Genomic DNA, 16,146 nt, shown 5'->3' with positions numbered 1-16,146 from the left:
TTGGGCGTTGGTGGAAGTGACGCTTTTGGATGTTTTACGGGTGGATCTGCACATTATTTACGGCCTTGAGAAGATCTCTGACAGGCGTGTGGTGGTCAAGTTCTCTGCCCCTGGTCCATATCAGCGCTTCGTGAGGGATTTTGCTGGGCGTTCTCTCCAGCTCCCAGGCTCTGCTGGTACTGTGGAGGTGTCGGACTGGTGTGTGGCGCCGACGTTTGTCAGCATCCATGGAGTTCCCTTGGACTTTCCCGAGGAGGTCCTTCGCACCTGCTTCTCTCGGTACGGTAATGTGTTCACTCACCGTATAACTAGTCTCCGCTCAGGCCGTCTGTCGGGCTTGAGGACCAATGTGCAAACCCTTGGCATGCGCTTGACACGTGATATTCATTCTCAGGTCAAGTTCTACGACTTTAACATGCGGGTATTCTATGAGGATTAACCTCGCCCCTGTTTTAGGTGTGGATTGCGAGGGCATCTTGCGGCCGGTTGCACTGCTTTTCGGGTGTGGGAGCCAGCCCTCTTTCAGGAGGATGATTTGCCCCCCCTTGGGGGTTGGGGGGGCCAAGTCAGGTGTGGCGGAGGCCGTGATTGTCCCCCGCGACCCCTCCCCGTCGATTGTGCCTTCTGATTTGATTGATCCTACTCCGGCTATTCAGCAGTTTGGCCTACTTGGCCCGTTGGTGTCTGATGCGGCGGCCTCGCTTCCTGTGTTCGTAATCACTGCGGAGGTTCATCTTGATTTAACTGTTACTGACGTGGAGTCGGGTACGCCTATAGCAGCTGCTCCGTCGTGTGTAGATGGGAGTGGCGATCCTGCGGGTCCTCAGTGTGGTGTTGCTCCCTCGTCTGGTGGCCGTGCATCCGACGTGGTTGCTGCTGCTCCAGTGGTCCTGCGTTCCTCTCGTGGCTCTAGAGGGCCTTCCCCGGTCGCGGCGTCGGATCAGCCCCGTCGGAAGCGGGAGGCACGGACACGTTCCACGGACACAGGTCCTCCCGTCAAGCGAGGGGGGTCTACGCCTGGGGCTGCTGTGGCGTACGCCCCTCCTCCTGCTCCTCCCTCTGGTGGCCTGCTGGGGTCTGTTGCTCCCGAGGCTCCCTCTGGGGGCAGTGAAGCCCCAATGACGGTTGAGGATGCTCAGTGGGTGATGTCCACTGGTGTGGAAGGTATTGGACGAGATGCGCTGACTATGAAGTTTGCGAAGTCTACGAAGAGTGTGGTTGCCGACGTTCCTGTGGCGCCCTCCGCTGCAAGGTTGCCAGATGATGCGCCTACTGTTCCTGTTGCCTTCTCTGTGGAGGGCTCTGGTGCGCCTTCGCAGGGGACTGTGAGGTTAATGGGGTCCTGATTGCCCTTCCTACTGGCGCCCTCATCTCCCATTGAGGTGTTTTCTCCCTTCGAGTGTTTTTTTTTTTTGTGTGTGTGTGTGTGTGCTATGTGCTGTGGTGTTATGTCTGCTTGTGTGTGTGGGTGTGGGGTGCGGTTGCCTGCGGGTGTGGGAGTGGGCCGGGTTTGTTTCCCCGGTTCTTGTGTGCTCCGTGCTCGTTGTGTGGTTGTTGCTACCCTTCGGGCTGCATGTGTGGCCCTGCCTGTTTTTGTTCCAGCTGTAGTGTTTGCCGATGATATTTTCCATTAGTTTTGTGTTAATTTTTGTGTTTCATTTATTTTTACTGTAGTTATGTGTTCATGCCTCTCCGTGTGGTATCTGGGGCCAGTAGGCTGTTGTGTTGTTTCAATGGTTGGGTTGTTGGGCACGGGTTTAAGTTCTTTGTACTTGTACTGTTGTGCTTATTGTTTTTGTTGTCGGCCCTTCAGGCTGTAATTTGCATGTTTGTAATTTTGTACTTTTGTGATTTTGTGTACTTTGTGTTTTGTGTTTGTTCTCGTGTTACTGTCCTTGTACGCACGCTAACATGTAACGCTTACATTACCCTACTGTATTGTATTGTTAATTTTGTACTGTGTTGCATTGTGTTTATGCTCATTGTTGTGTTTTTGTTGTCGGCCCTTCAGGCCGGTAATTAGTGAATTTGTATTTCTGTGTTTTGTGCTTTTGTAATTTGTTTGTGTTCTGTTTGTTTTTGTTTTATTGTATTTATTCGCATGTACGCATGTAAAAATAAATAAAAAAAAAAACTTCAATTTCACCTGTCAAACGGCACACACAATAATGATAGGAACCGAATATGACAGCTATATCAGGGGGGAATATTGTAATGATTAATTAAATGAGGTTTAATTAATAATTACCTCGTTTGTTTTGTACTTGCGTCCTAACCGGTTTGCCTTAATATGCCTACATTTCATTGATCAGGAATGAAAGATAAAAGGTTTCGGAATTAGGATACTTCCCTTGATTGTTGACGACGAATTGTGTCGATGAGGGGAGCACTTTACAACCCATTACAAAGGGAAAATTTGTGGAGCATCCGGAGCTCCAGCGAAAGTTGTGGTGTTAAAATTATAATAGCGACTGCTACTGACTCTCCTCCCACTGACGCCTCAAATAGCGACTGCTACTGGCTCTCCTCCCACTGACGCCTCAAATAGCGACTGCTACTGGCTCTCCTCCCACTGACGCCTCAAATAGCGACTGCTACTGGCTCTCCTCCCACTGACGCCTCAAATAGCGACTGCTACTGACTCTCCTCCCACTGACGCCTCAAATAGCGACTGCTACTGGCTCTCCTCCCACTGACGCCTCAAATAGCGACTGCTACTGACTCTCCTCCCACTGACGCCTCAAATAGCGACTGCTACTGACTCTCCTCCCACTGACGCCTCAGCTGTCTTGTCCAGATGTCGTCAAGAAGAGAAAAAGAGGTCCTACATTTATGTTGTTTTAGTACTGTTAATGAAGTTGGTTCAAGAGAAATGTTTTTATGATGTTTACAGTCGAAAAACTGTTGTATTAAGAATGTTTCCCATTATTAAGGGAAGAATTTAATACCAACATATGACAATGATATGATATATTTAATTTATTGGTGGTAAATTAGCAGCAAGATTATCTGCCTATTGTATTAAATGTTAGTAAATGGTGTCGGTTTTTCCAGCATTAGCGTTGTGTGACGATAATCTCCTTCAAGAGATTGAGCCTGCTCTTCCCTCCACAATTACGTCGTTGTGGTTATATAAAACGACTATGGACGACATGTCCAACAATGACAACAACACCAGCAAGGCTTGCCAGGGTGAGCAAAACGTATGCAGCCAGCCACCTGTTCGGACCCAAACCACCAAACTACATGTTGATCGCTGCCGGCTCCGCTGATTGGTCGCCGGTCTGGCTGCACCTGCACTCGCCCCCCCCATACTACTTGATGTCTGGGGTCGCCCCAACCTCGGACTTCAGAATGGTCAGTGCTCTCGTTGTCACCACTCCTCCCAGCTAGACTCTAGCGTGTACTGAGAGAAGTGGTGGCTTTAAGCCAATATTCCAGCACCTCCCATTTTTACTTTTGTATTGCACTTCTTGTTATTTTGCCTTAACGTAACTTTTCATTGTGTCATCTAATTATTCTTATTATTTAATTCATTGATTTTATTATAAGAATTTGTTTGTGCATTTTATTCATGTTTTGATTTAATTAACGTAATTAAAATTTCATTGTTAAAGTTTACTTGTGTTTTGTGTGTCTTCTCCTTACCTTACCACAGACGAAGTCCAGTTTTTTCTATTTTTTTTATAACTATGTGACGAGGGCCATACCCCTAGCCTTAAACAGCCGAACACCAACGCGTTACCGTCACAAGTTATATGGGGGCCTGTCCTAGGAGCTTCACTCAGGTACTGGTGCCAAGTGGTAATTTATGGTAAGCGTATTTAACTTTGTTAACGTAGCTTTACTATTTTTCATTCAATTTCATTTTTTATAAGGTGCGGTGTATTGTGCATTACGAGAGTAACATATAGTGAAGGTGAGACAACTTTGGATTACGTGGTGACTGTAGGCCGCAGTCATACTCTTAATTGGTCATCTCTCCCTCCTTGTTATTACTCGTGTTTACCATCTATGTCCCTTGAATATTTCTCATTCTGACAGATCATCATATTGGTACCCTGGTACTGTGGTCTGCCCCGGGTCAAGAGTACCCAATCTTCTGCAATCTGACTGTAGGAGGACAAAGAGGGCCATAGTTCCTCTAGCTCGAACTTTAGTTGCTGAATTGGGACCTCAGCAGGCAGTTCTCGTCACCAGTTGACACCTCGCACCCCTACACGTCAGTCAGAGATGATGATACATACAACGGTAGGGAATTAGCTTATTTTTTCAGAGCACAAAAGTTCGCTAATTCTGTAAGTATCATATTAAATTCAGTAGGAAAAACTTGCTTTTATGTCCTATAGAGACTTGGCAAGGTATGCCTACATCCTTGGACTACCAATTTTACTTTTGAAGCATTTAACTTTCATTTGTTTTCGAAACTCTGTTTCATTTGTTAGTAGGATTTTCTTGCCCTTATTCTCTTACATGAGTACCGGTACAAGATTTCCTGCGCCCTTGATTTAATTTAATCATTTAACATCTTTTACTTAACTTTAATTGTTAAAGATCACACAGGATAGGTACCAGTTGCCACGTTGTCCTGTTTCTGACATTTCGCTATTGAATATTCGTGTACCTTTATTTGCTAATTTCACAATGTTTCGTCTCCAAACTTTCCGTGCAAATCCAGCAGGTGAAATAGGGACTTTAAGTCGTGCCAAGAGGACTGAATTACAAACTCTTGCACATGAGTATCAACTAGAAGTTCCCTACCAAGCCAACAAAAATGACCTACACAACCTGTTGCTGGATTACTATTTAGAGCAAGGTAAGATAGACTCTGAAACTCATGAAACTTACTATATTGCAGAGAAACTGACTTGGCAACGATGAAACTTAAACTAGAGCTGGCCAAGATTGAACGTGAGCAGCAAAGAGAAGCAGCTGCCATACGAAGGGAAGAACAAGAACGCGAAGCTGCCTTGAGGAGAGAAGAAACACGAACGTGGACTCGCCCTCCACGAACGTGAGGTCGCCTTGCTCCATGAACGTGAGAGAGTACAAGCTTGAAACAAAACAACGCGAGTTGGAAATACAACGCGAACATGACAAGCAACAAGCGACTCTGGCTCTAGAGTGTCGTCAACGCGAAATCGCCTTGGAAACTTCACACTTCACTCAACGCCAGCAAGCTACTGCCAATCTTCCCGTCAGTTTAATATATCACATGCAGTAAGTTAATGCCATCCTTTGTAGAAGCAGAAGTTGATGTGTTTTTCACCACCTTTGAAACCCTTGCTAATCAACTCAGTTGGCCTGTCGACCAATGGGCCACACTTCTCAGAGTCCATCTTACAGGTAGAGCTGCAGTCACACTCAGTACTTTGGCGTCTGAGAATGACTACTACACTCTGAAACAAGCAGTGTTGGACGCCTACCTACTTTCCACTGAAAGTTATAGAAGGAAATTCCGTGACCACCTGAAGGCAAGTACCACTACCTTCCTCGAGTTTGCTAACACGAAACGGAGGTATTTCATGAAATGGCTAGAAGCAGCACATGTCTCTACTTTTACAGAACTCGTCAACCTGATGCTTGTTGAAGAATTCTTCAGACGTGTGCCGCCTCCTGTCCGCCTCTACTTAGCAGATAAAGAAGAAACCGACTACCTGAAGTGTGCTAAGTCGGCTGACACTTACAGCCTCATCCACCGGCTGACACCTGAACCATCCTCCAGTAAGAAGTCGTGGTACAGTTACGAGAAGGTGAGCCCCGATCAAGCTGGTTCACAACTGTACTGCAAGTATTGTAGACTCTATGGACATACCATAGACAAGTGTGGTAAGTCTCAATACAAGGGAACCACTGACCAACAAAGACCCAAACCAACTCCTCCTAAGTCCGGTAAGCCTGTGATGAATGTTGGTGTTAATGTTAATGATCTTTCTCTTTTCAGTAACCACCTGTATACTGGAACTGTCTCTGCCAACGGTTCAAATCCGGAGGGACGTTTCAAATTGAAGATCTTGAGGGACACAGCGGCTCTACAATCGATCATCTTGAAGTCGGCTGTGCCCAACATAGTCTACACCGGGGAAACAGTCTTCATCACTGACCTCACTGCTACCACTCCATACCCTCTCGCCAGAGTCCACCTGGATTGTCCCTACGTGAACAGAGAAGTCCAAGTCGCCGTCAGGGAAAAGCCTTTTCCCATGCCTGGAGTGCAACTTCTCCTAGGCAACGACTTGGCAGAAGACCTGCAACCGACCAACCTGATCGTCATGGACAAACCCCAGGTGTGTAACTCTGTGCCAATGAACCCTATTCTTGAGTATGTTCCAGCAGAGGTTCAAGAGAGTGATGAAGTTTCTCCTCCGGTTCTCGTGACCACCCGTGCACAAGCCGCACGTCCACAGCCAGCTGACTCTACTGCTACCGCTGTCCCTCAAGACCCTCAGAAACTCCCCCCGCATCTGACCAAGTTGGAGTTCCGTAAGTTGCAGAGGGAAGATCTTACTTTAACACCATTGTTTTTCCAGGCTGAGACTCAACCCGACAGTATTCCTGGGTTCTTCCTAGAGAACGACTTGCTCTACCGCAGATATAGACCCAGTAAACTGAAGGAGGAGGACGATTGGGCCAACATCGAACAACTTGTGATTCCCACCAGCCTGCGGCCCACTATTCTACACCTGGCCCACGGAGCATTCTCCCACTACGGCTTCAACAAGACTTACCATGGGATTCGTCAAGACTACTACTGGCCAGGTATGGTAAATAACGTCAAACAGTACGTAAAACAGTGTCATACATGTCAGATGGCAGGCAAACCGAACCTCTCCATTCCCAGAGCACCACTGATTCCCATACAGGTGCCTGCGGAACCTTTCCACAGACTCATAATAGACTGTGTTGGTCCTTTACCTCGGACCAGTTCAGGTAACGCCTACATCCTAACCATCCTGTGTCCTACCACCAGATTTCCCATAGCAGTTCCAGTGAAGAACATCACGGCTGCTACGGTTATCAAACATCTATTGAAGATCTTCACTCAATACGGATTTCCGAGGGAGATTCAAAGTGACTGTGGCACCAACTTCACCAGTGATCTCTTCAAAAGGACACTGGAGGAGTTCAACATCAAACAGGTATTGTCCAGCCCCTATCATCCTGCTTCACAGGGTTCTCTTGAACGTAGTCATCAGACCATCAAAGCACTCTTGAAAAAGTTTTGTAGTGAAACCTCAAAGGATTGGGATAAGCAGATTGACCTAATAATGTGTATTTCAGAAGTCTCCCCAATGAGTCCCTAGGAGTATCTCCTTATGAGATGCTCTACGGCCGTAAGTGCCGTACTCCCCTTAAGGCTTTCAAAGACTCTCTCAGAGATGCCACCTTCAGTGAGCATCAGAATGTGCCCCAGTTTCTTCAAAACCTTCAACACATTCTAGAGAGAGTCCACCGCTTTGCCCATGATAATCTATTGAAAGCCCAGGTGAGAATGAAGACTCATTACGACCAGACCAGCAAAGTAAGAAAATTCAAGCCGGGAGACTTCGTCCTTGCCTATTTCCCTATCCCAGGTTCACCTTTACAAAACAAATTTTCAGGACCCTACTGCGTCAAAGAGTGCAGAAGCAACAACACTTACGTCATAGAGACTCCAGATAGGCGGCGGAAGACCCAGCTGTGCCACGTCAACCTCCTGAAGCAATATAATGGTACTCCTCCCACTGTCTTGACTAACTATTCCACATTCACAGAACCCTACATCCACAGTGAGACCTTCCCAGCTTCTTCTCCCGAAAGCACTGACAAGGAGTCGGCGCTTTCTAATTCCGAAATCCTTAATGATCTTCCCAAATGCTTTCAGGATAATAATCGTGCTCCTATGCCCTCTTCTAATTCCACTCTCACCTCGTCAGATAAGCCCTTCATCCTCCATGTCGACGCCAATGGTACCGACGATGGTGGTGTCGTGATGCAGCAACGAGGCGAGAAGAATACACCTGTCAGCGACTACTGCTACAAGGAACGACGGAACAATTGGCAAGGAGCTACTCTTCCTCATCCTGAAGCTTCAGCACTTCACTCCACCCCTGAAAAGTGCTCGGTCCACCATCAACACGGACCACACCACCCTACACCTCCTGCAGCACGCCCCCTTCTCATCTCAACGTCTTCTACTATGGGCTTGCTAACTGCAGAAATTCAACCTGGAGACACGCTATACCAAGAGTCTGACAACATCTTAGCCCTGATCTCTCCAGAGTTTATGAAGTAGAAGCGACTCCATCCATTACTCCACCACATAACGACGTACTTCTTCCAGAACCGCAGGCTTCGGGGGAGAGTTGTGACGATAATCTCCTTCAAGAGATTGAGCCTGCTCTTCCCTCCACAATTACGTCGTTGTGGTTATATAAAACGACTATGGACGACATGTCCAACAATGACAACAACACCAGCAAGGCTTGCCAGGGTGAGCAAAACGTATGCAGCCAGCCACCTGTTCGGACCCAAACCACCAAACTACATGTTGATCGCTGCCGGCTCCGCTGATTGGTCGCCGGTCTGGCTGCACCTGCACTCGCCCCCCCATACTACTTGATGTCTGGGGTCGCCCCAACCTCGGACTTCAGAATGTTCAGTGCTCTCGTTGTCACCACTCCTCCCAGCTAGACTCTAGCGTGTACTGAGAGAAGTGGTGGCTTTAAGCCAATATTCCAGCACCTCCCATTTTTACTTTTGTATTGCACTTCTTGTTATTTTGCCTTAACGTAACTTTTCATTGTGTCATCTAATTATTCTTATTATTTTAATTCATTGATTTTATTATAAGAATTTGTTTGTGCATTTTATTCATGTTTTGATTTAATTAACGTAATTAAAATTTCATTGTTAAAGTTTACTTGTGTTTTGTGTGTCTTCTCCTTACCTTACCACAGACGAAGTTCCAGTTTTTTCTATTTTTTTTATAACTATGTGACGAGGCCATACCCCTAGCCTTAAACAGCCGAACACCAACGCGTTACCGCCAACTTCGATGGCGTTAATTTAACGTTGATAACATTAATTCAACTTCGATACCATTAATTAAACGTCGATAGCGTTAATTCAATGTCGATAGCATTAATTCAACGTTGATAGCATTAATTCAACGTTAATTTAACGTCAATGTCGTTAATTCAACGTCGTTAGAATAATTAAACGTCGATAGCGTTAGTTCAACGCCAATAGTGTTAGTTCAACGTCGATAGCGTTAATTCAACGTCGATAGCGTTAATTCAACGTCGATAACGTTGATTCAACGTCGATAGCGTTAATTCAACGTCGATAGCGTTGATTCAACGTCGATAGCGTTAATTCAACGTCACTAGTGTTAATTCAACGTCACTAGTGTTAATTCGACGTCACTAGTGTTAATTCAACGTCACTAGTGTTAATTCGACGTCACTAGTGTTAATTCGACGTCACTAGTGTTAATTCGACGTCACTAGTGTTAATTCAACGTCACTAGTGTTAATTCGACGTCACTAGTGTTAATTCGACGTCACTAGTGTTAATTCGACGTCACTAGTGTTAATTCAACGTCACTAGTGTTAATTCGACGTCACTAGTGTTAATTCGATGTCACTAGTGTTAATTCGACGTCACTAGTGTTAATTCGACGTCACTAGTGTTAATTCGACGTCACTAGTGTTAATTCGACGTCACTAGTGTTAATTCAACGTCGATAGTGTTAATTCAACGTCGATAGCATTAATTCAAAGTCAATGTTGTTAATTCAACGTTGATGTCGTTAATTAAACGTCGATAGCGTCAATTCAACATCGATAGCATTAATTTATCGTTGATAGCGTTGATTCAACGCTGATAGCATTAATTACACGTCGATAACATTAATTCGACGAATGGATAACCTTGTATGAATATTATACAAGCATGAAACAGGAAACAAACAGGTTTAAAACAAGCATCAACCAGATGTCAGACAGACGTCTAACACGAATTGAAGAGGCGAATGACAGGAACAAAACAGAAGTTTAACAGGAACCCAACAGATACTTGGTATGGTCCGAACGTTCATTATCTTTTTGTCAACAGGCATTTAAGTGCAACGAAACAGGTGTTAAACACGAATCAAACAAGAAGAAAACTCCAAACAACTGCCAGAGTCCCTCGACATAACCAGTAAAGTTAAAAAAATAATTCTTGGTTGAATAATATTAATTCGAGTCATGGTCTAAAGATCATATTCTGTTCTATCCTATCGAATCATATCATAGAAGGATTCAGTGCCACGATTCAAGTGCAACTCATTAAACTAGACTGGATCCCAAATTAAACAGGACTGGATCCTAATTGTTAAAAACTAGCCTTGTTAGTATGTACTTTGTGACGATAATCTCTTTCAAGAGATATTGAGCCTGCTCTTCCCTACACAAGTACGTCAATATACAAGATGCTATAGAAGATACGTCCACCAAGTATCGCCAAACGTTTTGCCCAGAGAGCAAATCGTACCCAGCACACAGTGTCACCTGCTACCAGCCACCGTAACCAGCAAACTGCTCATCCTTTGCCTGCCTGTCGCTGATTGGCTGGTGTCCCGTCGCACCTGCCCTCCGCCTCCGCCACAAGTTGACGTCTGGGCTGCAGTGCGCTAATATCGTCAGAATATCTCAGTGCTCCAAGCAGTTGACATCTCTCGCTGGTAGACTAAGGCTTGGCTTTCGTGTACTAAGGGAGGTGGCAGCTCGAAGCCAATATTCCAGCATCACTAATATTTTATTTTGCTATCGCTGTAACTCACTTGCCTTAACGTAACTTTTCATTTGCCAGTGATTATTCATATTATTTTGTTTGTTGACTTGTCTTTCATATTTTATGTGCTTAACTTTATTCATGTCTTGTTTTACTAAAGTAATTAAAATTTCATTGTTAATTTACTTGTGTTTTGTGTGTCTTCCCATTACCTTACCACAGACGAAAGCTCCAGATTTTCTCTTTTTTTTTCTATTATGTGACGAGGCCCTGCCCCTAGCTTTTGAAACAGCCGAACACCAACGCTTTACTGTCACAACTTCTAGAACGATAAGCTAATTAGGAGGAAAAAGTTCTAAGACAGTATAATTATTTAAGACTTAGAAGGGATATGCGACAGACTAAGTGGGGATATGAGGACAAGGAGCTGGCATATGTGACAAAGTGGGGATATGAAGACAAAGAGCTGGGATATGAGGACAAGGAGCTGAGATATGAGGACAAGGAGCTGAGATAGGATTGACTAGGAGCTGGGATAAGAAAAAACAAGGAGATGGGATATGAGGGACAAGGAGCTGGGATATGAGGACAAGGAGCTGGGATATGAGGACAAGGAGCTGGGATATGAGGACAAGGAGCTGAGATATGAGAACAAGGAGCTGGGATATGAGGACAAGGAGCTGGGATATGAGGACAAGGAGCTGGGATATGAGGACAAGGAGCTGTGATATGAGGACAAGGAGCTGGGATATGAGGGACAAGGAGCTGGGATAGGAACAAACAAGGAGCTGGGATAGGAACAAACAAGGAGCTGGGATAGGAAAAAACAAGGAGCTGGGATAGGGAAAAACAAGGAGCTGGGATAGGGAAAAACAAGGAGCTGGGATATGAGAACAAGGAGCTGGGATATGAGAACAAGGAGCTGTTTATTGCGTGTTAGCCGTCTGTGTGACGCGTGGTTGATGCTCGTTTTATGCCCGTTTGATTCTTGTTTCATGTTTGTTTAACGGCTGTTTAACACCTCCTTCAAGCATTTATGGCGCTCGATCGACAGCCATTTGACAATATTATGTATCCGACACGCGGCCAGCACGCGTGTCGAATACATTCCATCCTTTAAATTCCATCTCTCTCTCTCTCTCTCTCTCTCTCTCTCTCTCTCTCTCTCTCTCTCTCTCTCTCTCTCTCTCTCTCTCTCTCTCTCTCTCTCTCTCTCTCTCTCTCTCTCTCTCTCTCTCTCTCCCCCCCCCTCTCTCTCTCTCTCTCTCTCTCTCTCTCTCCCCCCCCTCTCTCTCTCTCTCTCTCTCTCTCTCTCTCTCTCTCTCTCTCTCTCTCTCTCTCTCTCTCTCTCTCTCTCTCTCTCTCTCTCTCTCTCTCTCTCTCTCTCTCTCTCTCTCTCTCTCCCCTCTCTCTCTCTCCCCCCCCTCTCTCTCTCTCTCTCTCTCTCTCTCTCTCTCTCTCTCTCTCTCTCTCTCTCTGTCTCTCTCTCTCTGTCTCTCTCTCTCTCTCTCTCTCTCTCTCTCTCTCTCTCTCTCTCTCTCTCTCTCTCTCTCTCTCTCTCTCTCTCTCTCTCTCTCTCTCTCTCTCTCTCATCTCTGAGTTTCTGAGTTTTCTGATCTTATTGTGCAGGAGGACACCTCCTGCACAATAAGATCAGCAGGTGAAGCAGCAGTAGCAGCAGTACTGGCAGCAGGTGAAGCAGCAGCACTGGCAGCAGGTGAAGCAGCAGCACTAGCTGCAGGTGAAACAGCAGCACTGGCAGCAGGTGAAGCAGCAGCAGCTGAAGCAGCAGCAGCAGCTGCAGCGCTGCCAGCAGGTGAAGCAACAGTTACTCTACTGGTTCTTAACAGTTACTAAATATGTTACAATTACATTTCAATGTTTCTGATTGTATTGGTAAATGGAATTTTCATAGAATTTGATATATTTTCATTTTGATTTAATTATTTTGTGTGAATTGCGTTGAAATTGAGCTGTGTTGTTTACCATACCGTTCATATTGTGGGTATAGCATATATTCTTATTTTTCATTTTCTTATTTAATTTTTTAACTTTTTTCTTATATATCAGTGATGGGAACATCAGATCACTTGATGTTCCCAATTTTCTGATGGGAACATCAGACCATTTGGACAGGCATCGGATGAGGGAGTGGGGATGACGAGGGGACAGGGGAGTGGTGGGAAAGAAGAGGGGATGGTGGAGGGGGGAATGGTTGGAAGTCTGAGGAGACGGGTGAGGAGGGGAATGGTGGGGAGGACTGGGGGACAGGAAAGGTTGCTGTGGCTCAGCAACGCACATGCGTTACTGAGCCACAGCAATGCGTGGCCAGGCACTGCTAGTGACATAATATATATAGATAATAATTTGATTATCAGTAATGATAAATAGCTATCTACAATTGGAATACTGGAACCACGGACGCCGCCATACCAATACTGGCTGCCACGGATGATCATAGGTCGCGTCCAGCCTCTACAACATGTTTACTCCACTCCATGTAAGCTATCTGTGGGAACACGTGATCATGGATGCAGAAACACGTCTCACTTGGTTTTAATTCCACGCTGAAAGGCAAATCTTATGTAATTTATTCTCCAAACCTGGTATTTGTGCATTTAATCGAATAATCTAAAGAAATTAAGGGGTAAGATCAGCACTTTAGGTGGGTTTATTGTATTGGCAGCTACATAACGACAGCATAATAAATAGATCTGCGAATAATGGCCATTATTACAAAATCTAGATAATACATTACTGCCGAACGTGGTGTTCGTGAGTTGGGAAAGCTGCATCCTCGATCAGAAGCTCGCAGAAGCACGGATGCTCTCAGATTAGATCGATTGTTGTTGGGCAGCTCCAGAATACCCAGATACCAAGTTGATTAGATGGCGAATCCCCTCTTCCCCTTCATTCTGTGGCGCATGTGCACTCGCACCATTGCTAGTATTCCGTGTATAATATGTAATATTTCAAACAGAGTTCCGAATGGATGGAGGTGTGGTTGACAAATATTTGCGTTATAATAAGGGGTTTTATAAAACAATGTTTAATGTCTCGTAATGCAAGTCAATTTATTTAGATGACGTTAAATGAACGAGAAATATTTCGAGTGGAAATTTAGCTTGTCGCTTTATTTACCGGATCAGCTGATCGCAGCTGTATAAATTATTTCCAGTAAACAATTAAATATTAATTAACTTGAAGTGAATCTATACCCAACCGATAATTCTTAATTAATAAAGAATACTATATTAGACTGAATTTAATTTGATTCACAAATAAGTGGAAATTATCCCTGTGGCTGACTGGCTGATGCAACACGGCCATTATTCTAGGGAGAAATCAGGGGGTACTATGCTTTAATTAAATGAATTTAATTTCGCTACCCTACTGGTTAGTACTGTTAGTAAAATATAATATCTAGTACAAGAATTACATCTTAACATATTAGGTGTTAATATTTACGTGTTGGAAATTTCCAACATAACTCCGGGGCGAGAAATTGCGGGTCGCATTTCATGATTCAGTACTGACAGACCTATTACTCTTCCAGAAGTTATATTTATTATGTTAGTAAATTAGTACGTTAGTATGTACGTAACGGATGTCCCGTGTCTGTGAAACAGATGAGAAACTAAGTCCTTATGGGAACATAAAAATCCCATTTTTAGGGATTCGTAAAACTTTTTAGGCAGGGAGGATTCGTAAAATCCTCTCTGCCACGGTGCTCTAGGAGGTATAAATTTCCAGTGGCACTGTCTTTGTTTTAAGACTGCACATACCTCTGGAAGATTCCATATTTCTCTTAAGCAAGCTTCTCCTGCCACAAAATTGGACCTATTATCAGAGATCATCAATTTGGGAAAAGATCGACGTGCTGCAAACCTTCGAAAGGCTTGTTGGAAAGCTTCTGCACTCATGTCAGAAATTACTTTTAAATGTACACCTCTTGTAGTTGCACACGTAAAGAGGCAATTATAGGCTTTCACCGGAACCTTGTGCGGAGTGCCTGTTAAAATAAGAGGTTCTGTATAATCTACCCCAGTGGTCTCAAAGGGACGAAGGTCTACGACTCGTTCTTTGGGTAACGGTGGAGGTCCTGGGTAAGGACACGCTCGAGCGTCATACCTCTGGCAGATCACACAAGATTTAATAATAGATTTGACAGTTTGGCGACCTTGAGGAAGCCAAAACTTCTGTCGTAAATCAACGAGTGTGTCTAACACTCCTCCATGTAATGTGCCATGTTCATTACAATGTACGACTATGAGTTGGCTAATGATGTGGTGACGAAGAAGAAGCATGGGATTCTTTACTTCCAAATCAATTTCTGCATGTTGCAGACGTCCTCCACATCTTAAGATGTTGTAATTGTCAGAGTCAAACCATATGCCTAAAGACCTTACTAGTTTCTCAGAGAGACGTTCATAATTTCTCCCATAGATCTCCATCTGGGCTTGCTTGACCCAATATTTAATTGGACTAGGGAATTGGTATTTGATTCCCATCTTGTTAAGGAAAGCAAAGATTACTTGGGTAACCCCTAGTAATTTACTTAAGCTAGAATAGTGATTAGGATCAATAGCTAAAATTCGAGGGGGTTTCGGTTTCTCAGTGCGGACAGTGATATTGGTCACTATGACTTCTGGCTTTTGTTGAGACCACTGACCACTGACCAGCCAATGGAGTCCTTTAAACCACATCTCGGTTTTTACTAGTTGTCTCAAAGTTAATCCTCGAGAGAGGTAGTCAGCCGGATTGTCCTTGGCAGGGAACTGTCTCAATTTATATTCAGCTGACAATTCTCTAATTTCTTTAACTCTATTACTAACGTAAAGAGTTTTGTTGTTATTGCTCTTTACCCATTGTAAGATTGCCTCGTTGTCTGACCACATTACTATCTCACCAAAGTGAATATTATTGAGTGTCTTGGTCAGGTAATGAGCCAATCGAACACCTACTAACAAAGCTGGTAAATACATTTGGGGCAGTGACCTTTTCTTGATTGGGGGCCACCCTAGCTTTAGAAGTAACATTGATTGCCTTGTGTTTACTAAATAGGCTACTGCGCCATATGCTTTGCCTGAGGCATCGCAAAACATGTGCAAATTAGTGGGTTGTTTTAGTCCTAAAGCATTAAGAGGGAATTTTAGAGTACTAAGTATATTTAAATCTGTCGTGAATTGCTGCCATTTATCTTGCAAGTAATTAGGCAATGGATCATCCCAACCTTATGTTGGTTTGCTAGCACTCCTGCATGAGGAGTTTACCATTAATTAATAACACTTTCCTTATCTCGTGACACATAATGCATCACCAATTATTCTGCTGAGTCTTATCTCGTGACATCATTTGCGTCCAACATTAAAATATTTGTATAAAATT

At 44.3% G+C, this 16,146-nt stretch overlaps 2 protein-coding genes across 2 annotated transcripts; one reads left to right on the top strand and one right to left on the bottom strand.

The window, feature by feature from the left end:
* Positions 1-530: 530 nt before the first annotated feature.
* LOC138370134 (prophage side tail fiber protein homolog StfR-like) lies at positions 531-12,615 on the top strand. Its single transcript, XM_069334124.1, has 2 exons — positions 531-1,325; positions 12,388-12,615. The coding sequence occupies exons 1-2, from the start codon at positions 531-533 to the stop codon at positions 12,613-12,615; spliced, it is 1,023 nt and encodes a 340-aa protein (XP_069190225.1).
* Positions 12,616-13,213: 598 nt separating this feature from the next.
* Positions 13,214-15,656, bottom strand: LOC138370133 (uncharacterized). Its single transcript, XM_069334122.1, has 2 exons — positions 14,544-15,656; positions 13,214-13,267 (listed from the first exon to the last, which is right to left on the bottom strand). Exons 1-2 carry the CDS (start codon positions 15,654-15,656, stop codon positions 13,214-13,216), a joined length of 1,167 nt encoding a protein of 388 aa, XP_069190223.1.
* Positions 15,657-16,146: the final 490 nt, after the last annotated feature.

The sequence above is a fragment of the Procambarus clarkii genome, chromosome 31, assembly GCF_040958095.1.
Source record: "Procambarus clarkii isolate CNS0578487 chromosome 31, FALCON_Pclarkii_2.0, whole genome shotgun sequence".
In the NCBI taxonomy this organism is placed as follows: Eukaryota; Metazoa; Arthropoda; class Malacostraca; order Decapoda; family Cambaridae; genus Procambarus; species Procambarus clarkii.
The sequence above is the reverse complement of the archived record's forward strand: the minus strand, read 5'-3'. Positions and strand labels throughout refer to the sequence as shown.

What these genes read in the sequence shown, in the direction of transcription:
- LOC138370133 (XM_069334122.1), bottom strand. Translation starts at nt 15,656, where the DNA reads ATGTGGTCAGACAACGAGGCAATCTTACAATGGGTAAAGAGCAATAAC. An exon ending in AAATATGGAATCTTCCAGAG is followed by an intron (nt 13,268 to 14,543) that starts GTATGTGCAGTC and finishes GTGTTCCCACAG; the next exon opens with ATAGCTTACATGGAGTGGAG.
- LOC138370134 (XM_069334124.1), top strand. Translation starts at nt 531, where the DNA reads ATGATTTGCCCCCCCTTGGGGGTTGGGGGGGCCAAGTCAGGTGTGGCG. An exon ending in GTGCGCCTTCGCAGGGGACT is followed by an intron (nt 1,326 to 12,387) that starts GTGAGGTTAATG and finishes CTTATTGTGCAG; the next exon opens with GAGGACACCTCCTGCACAAT.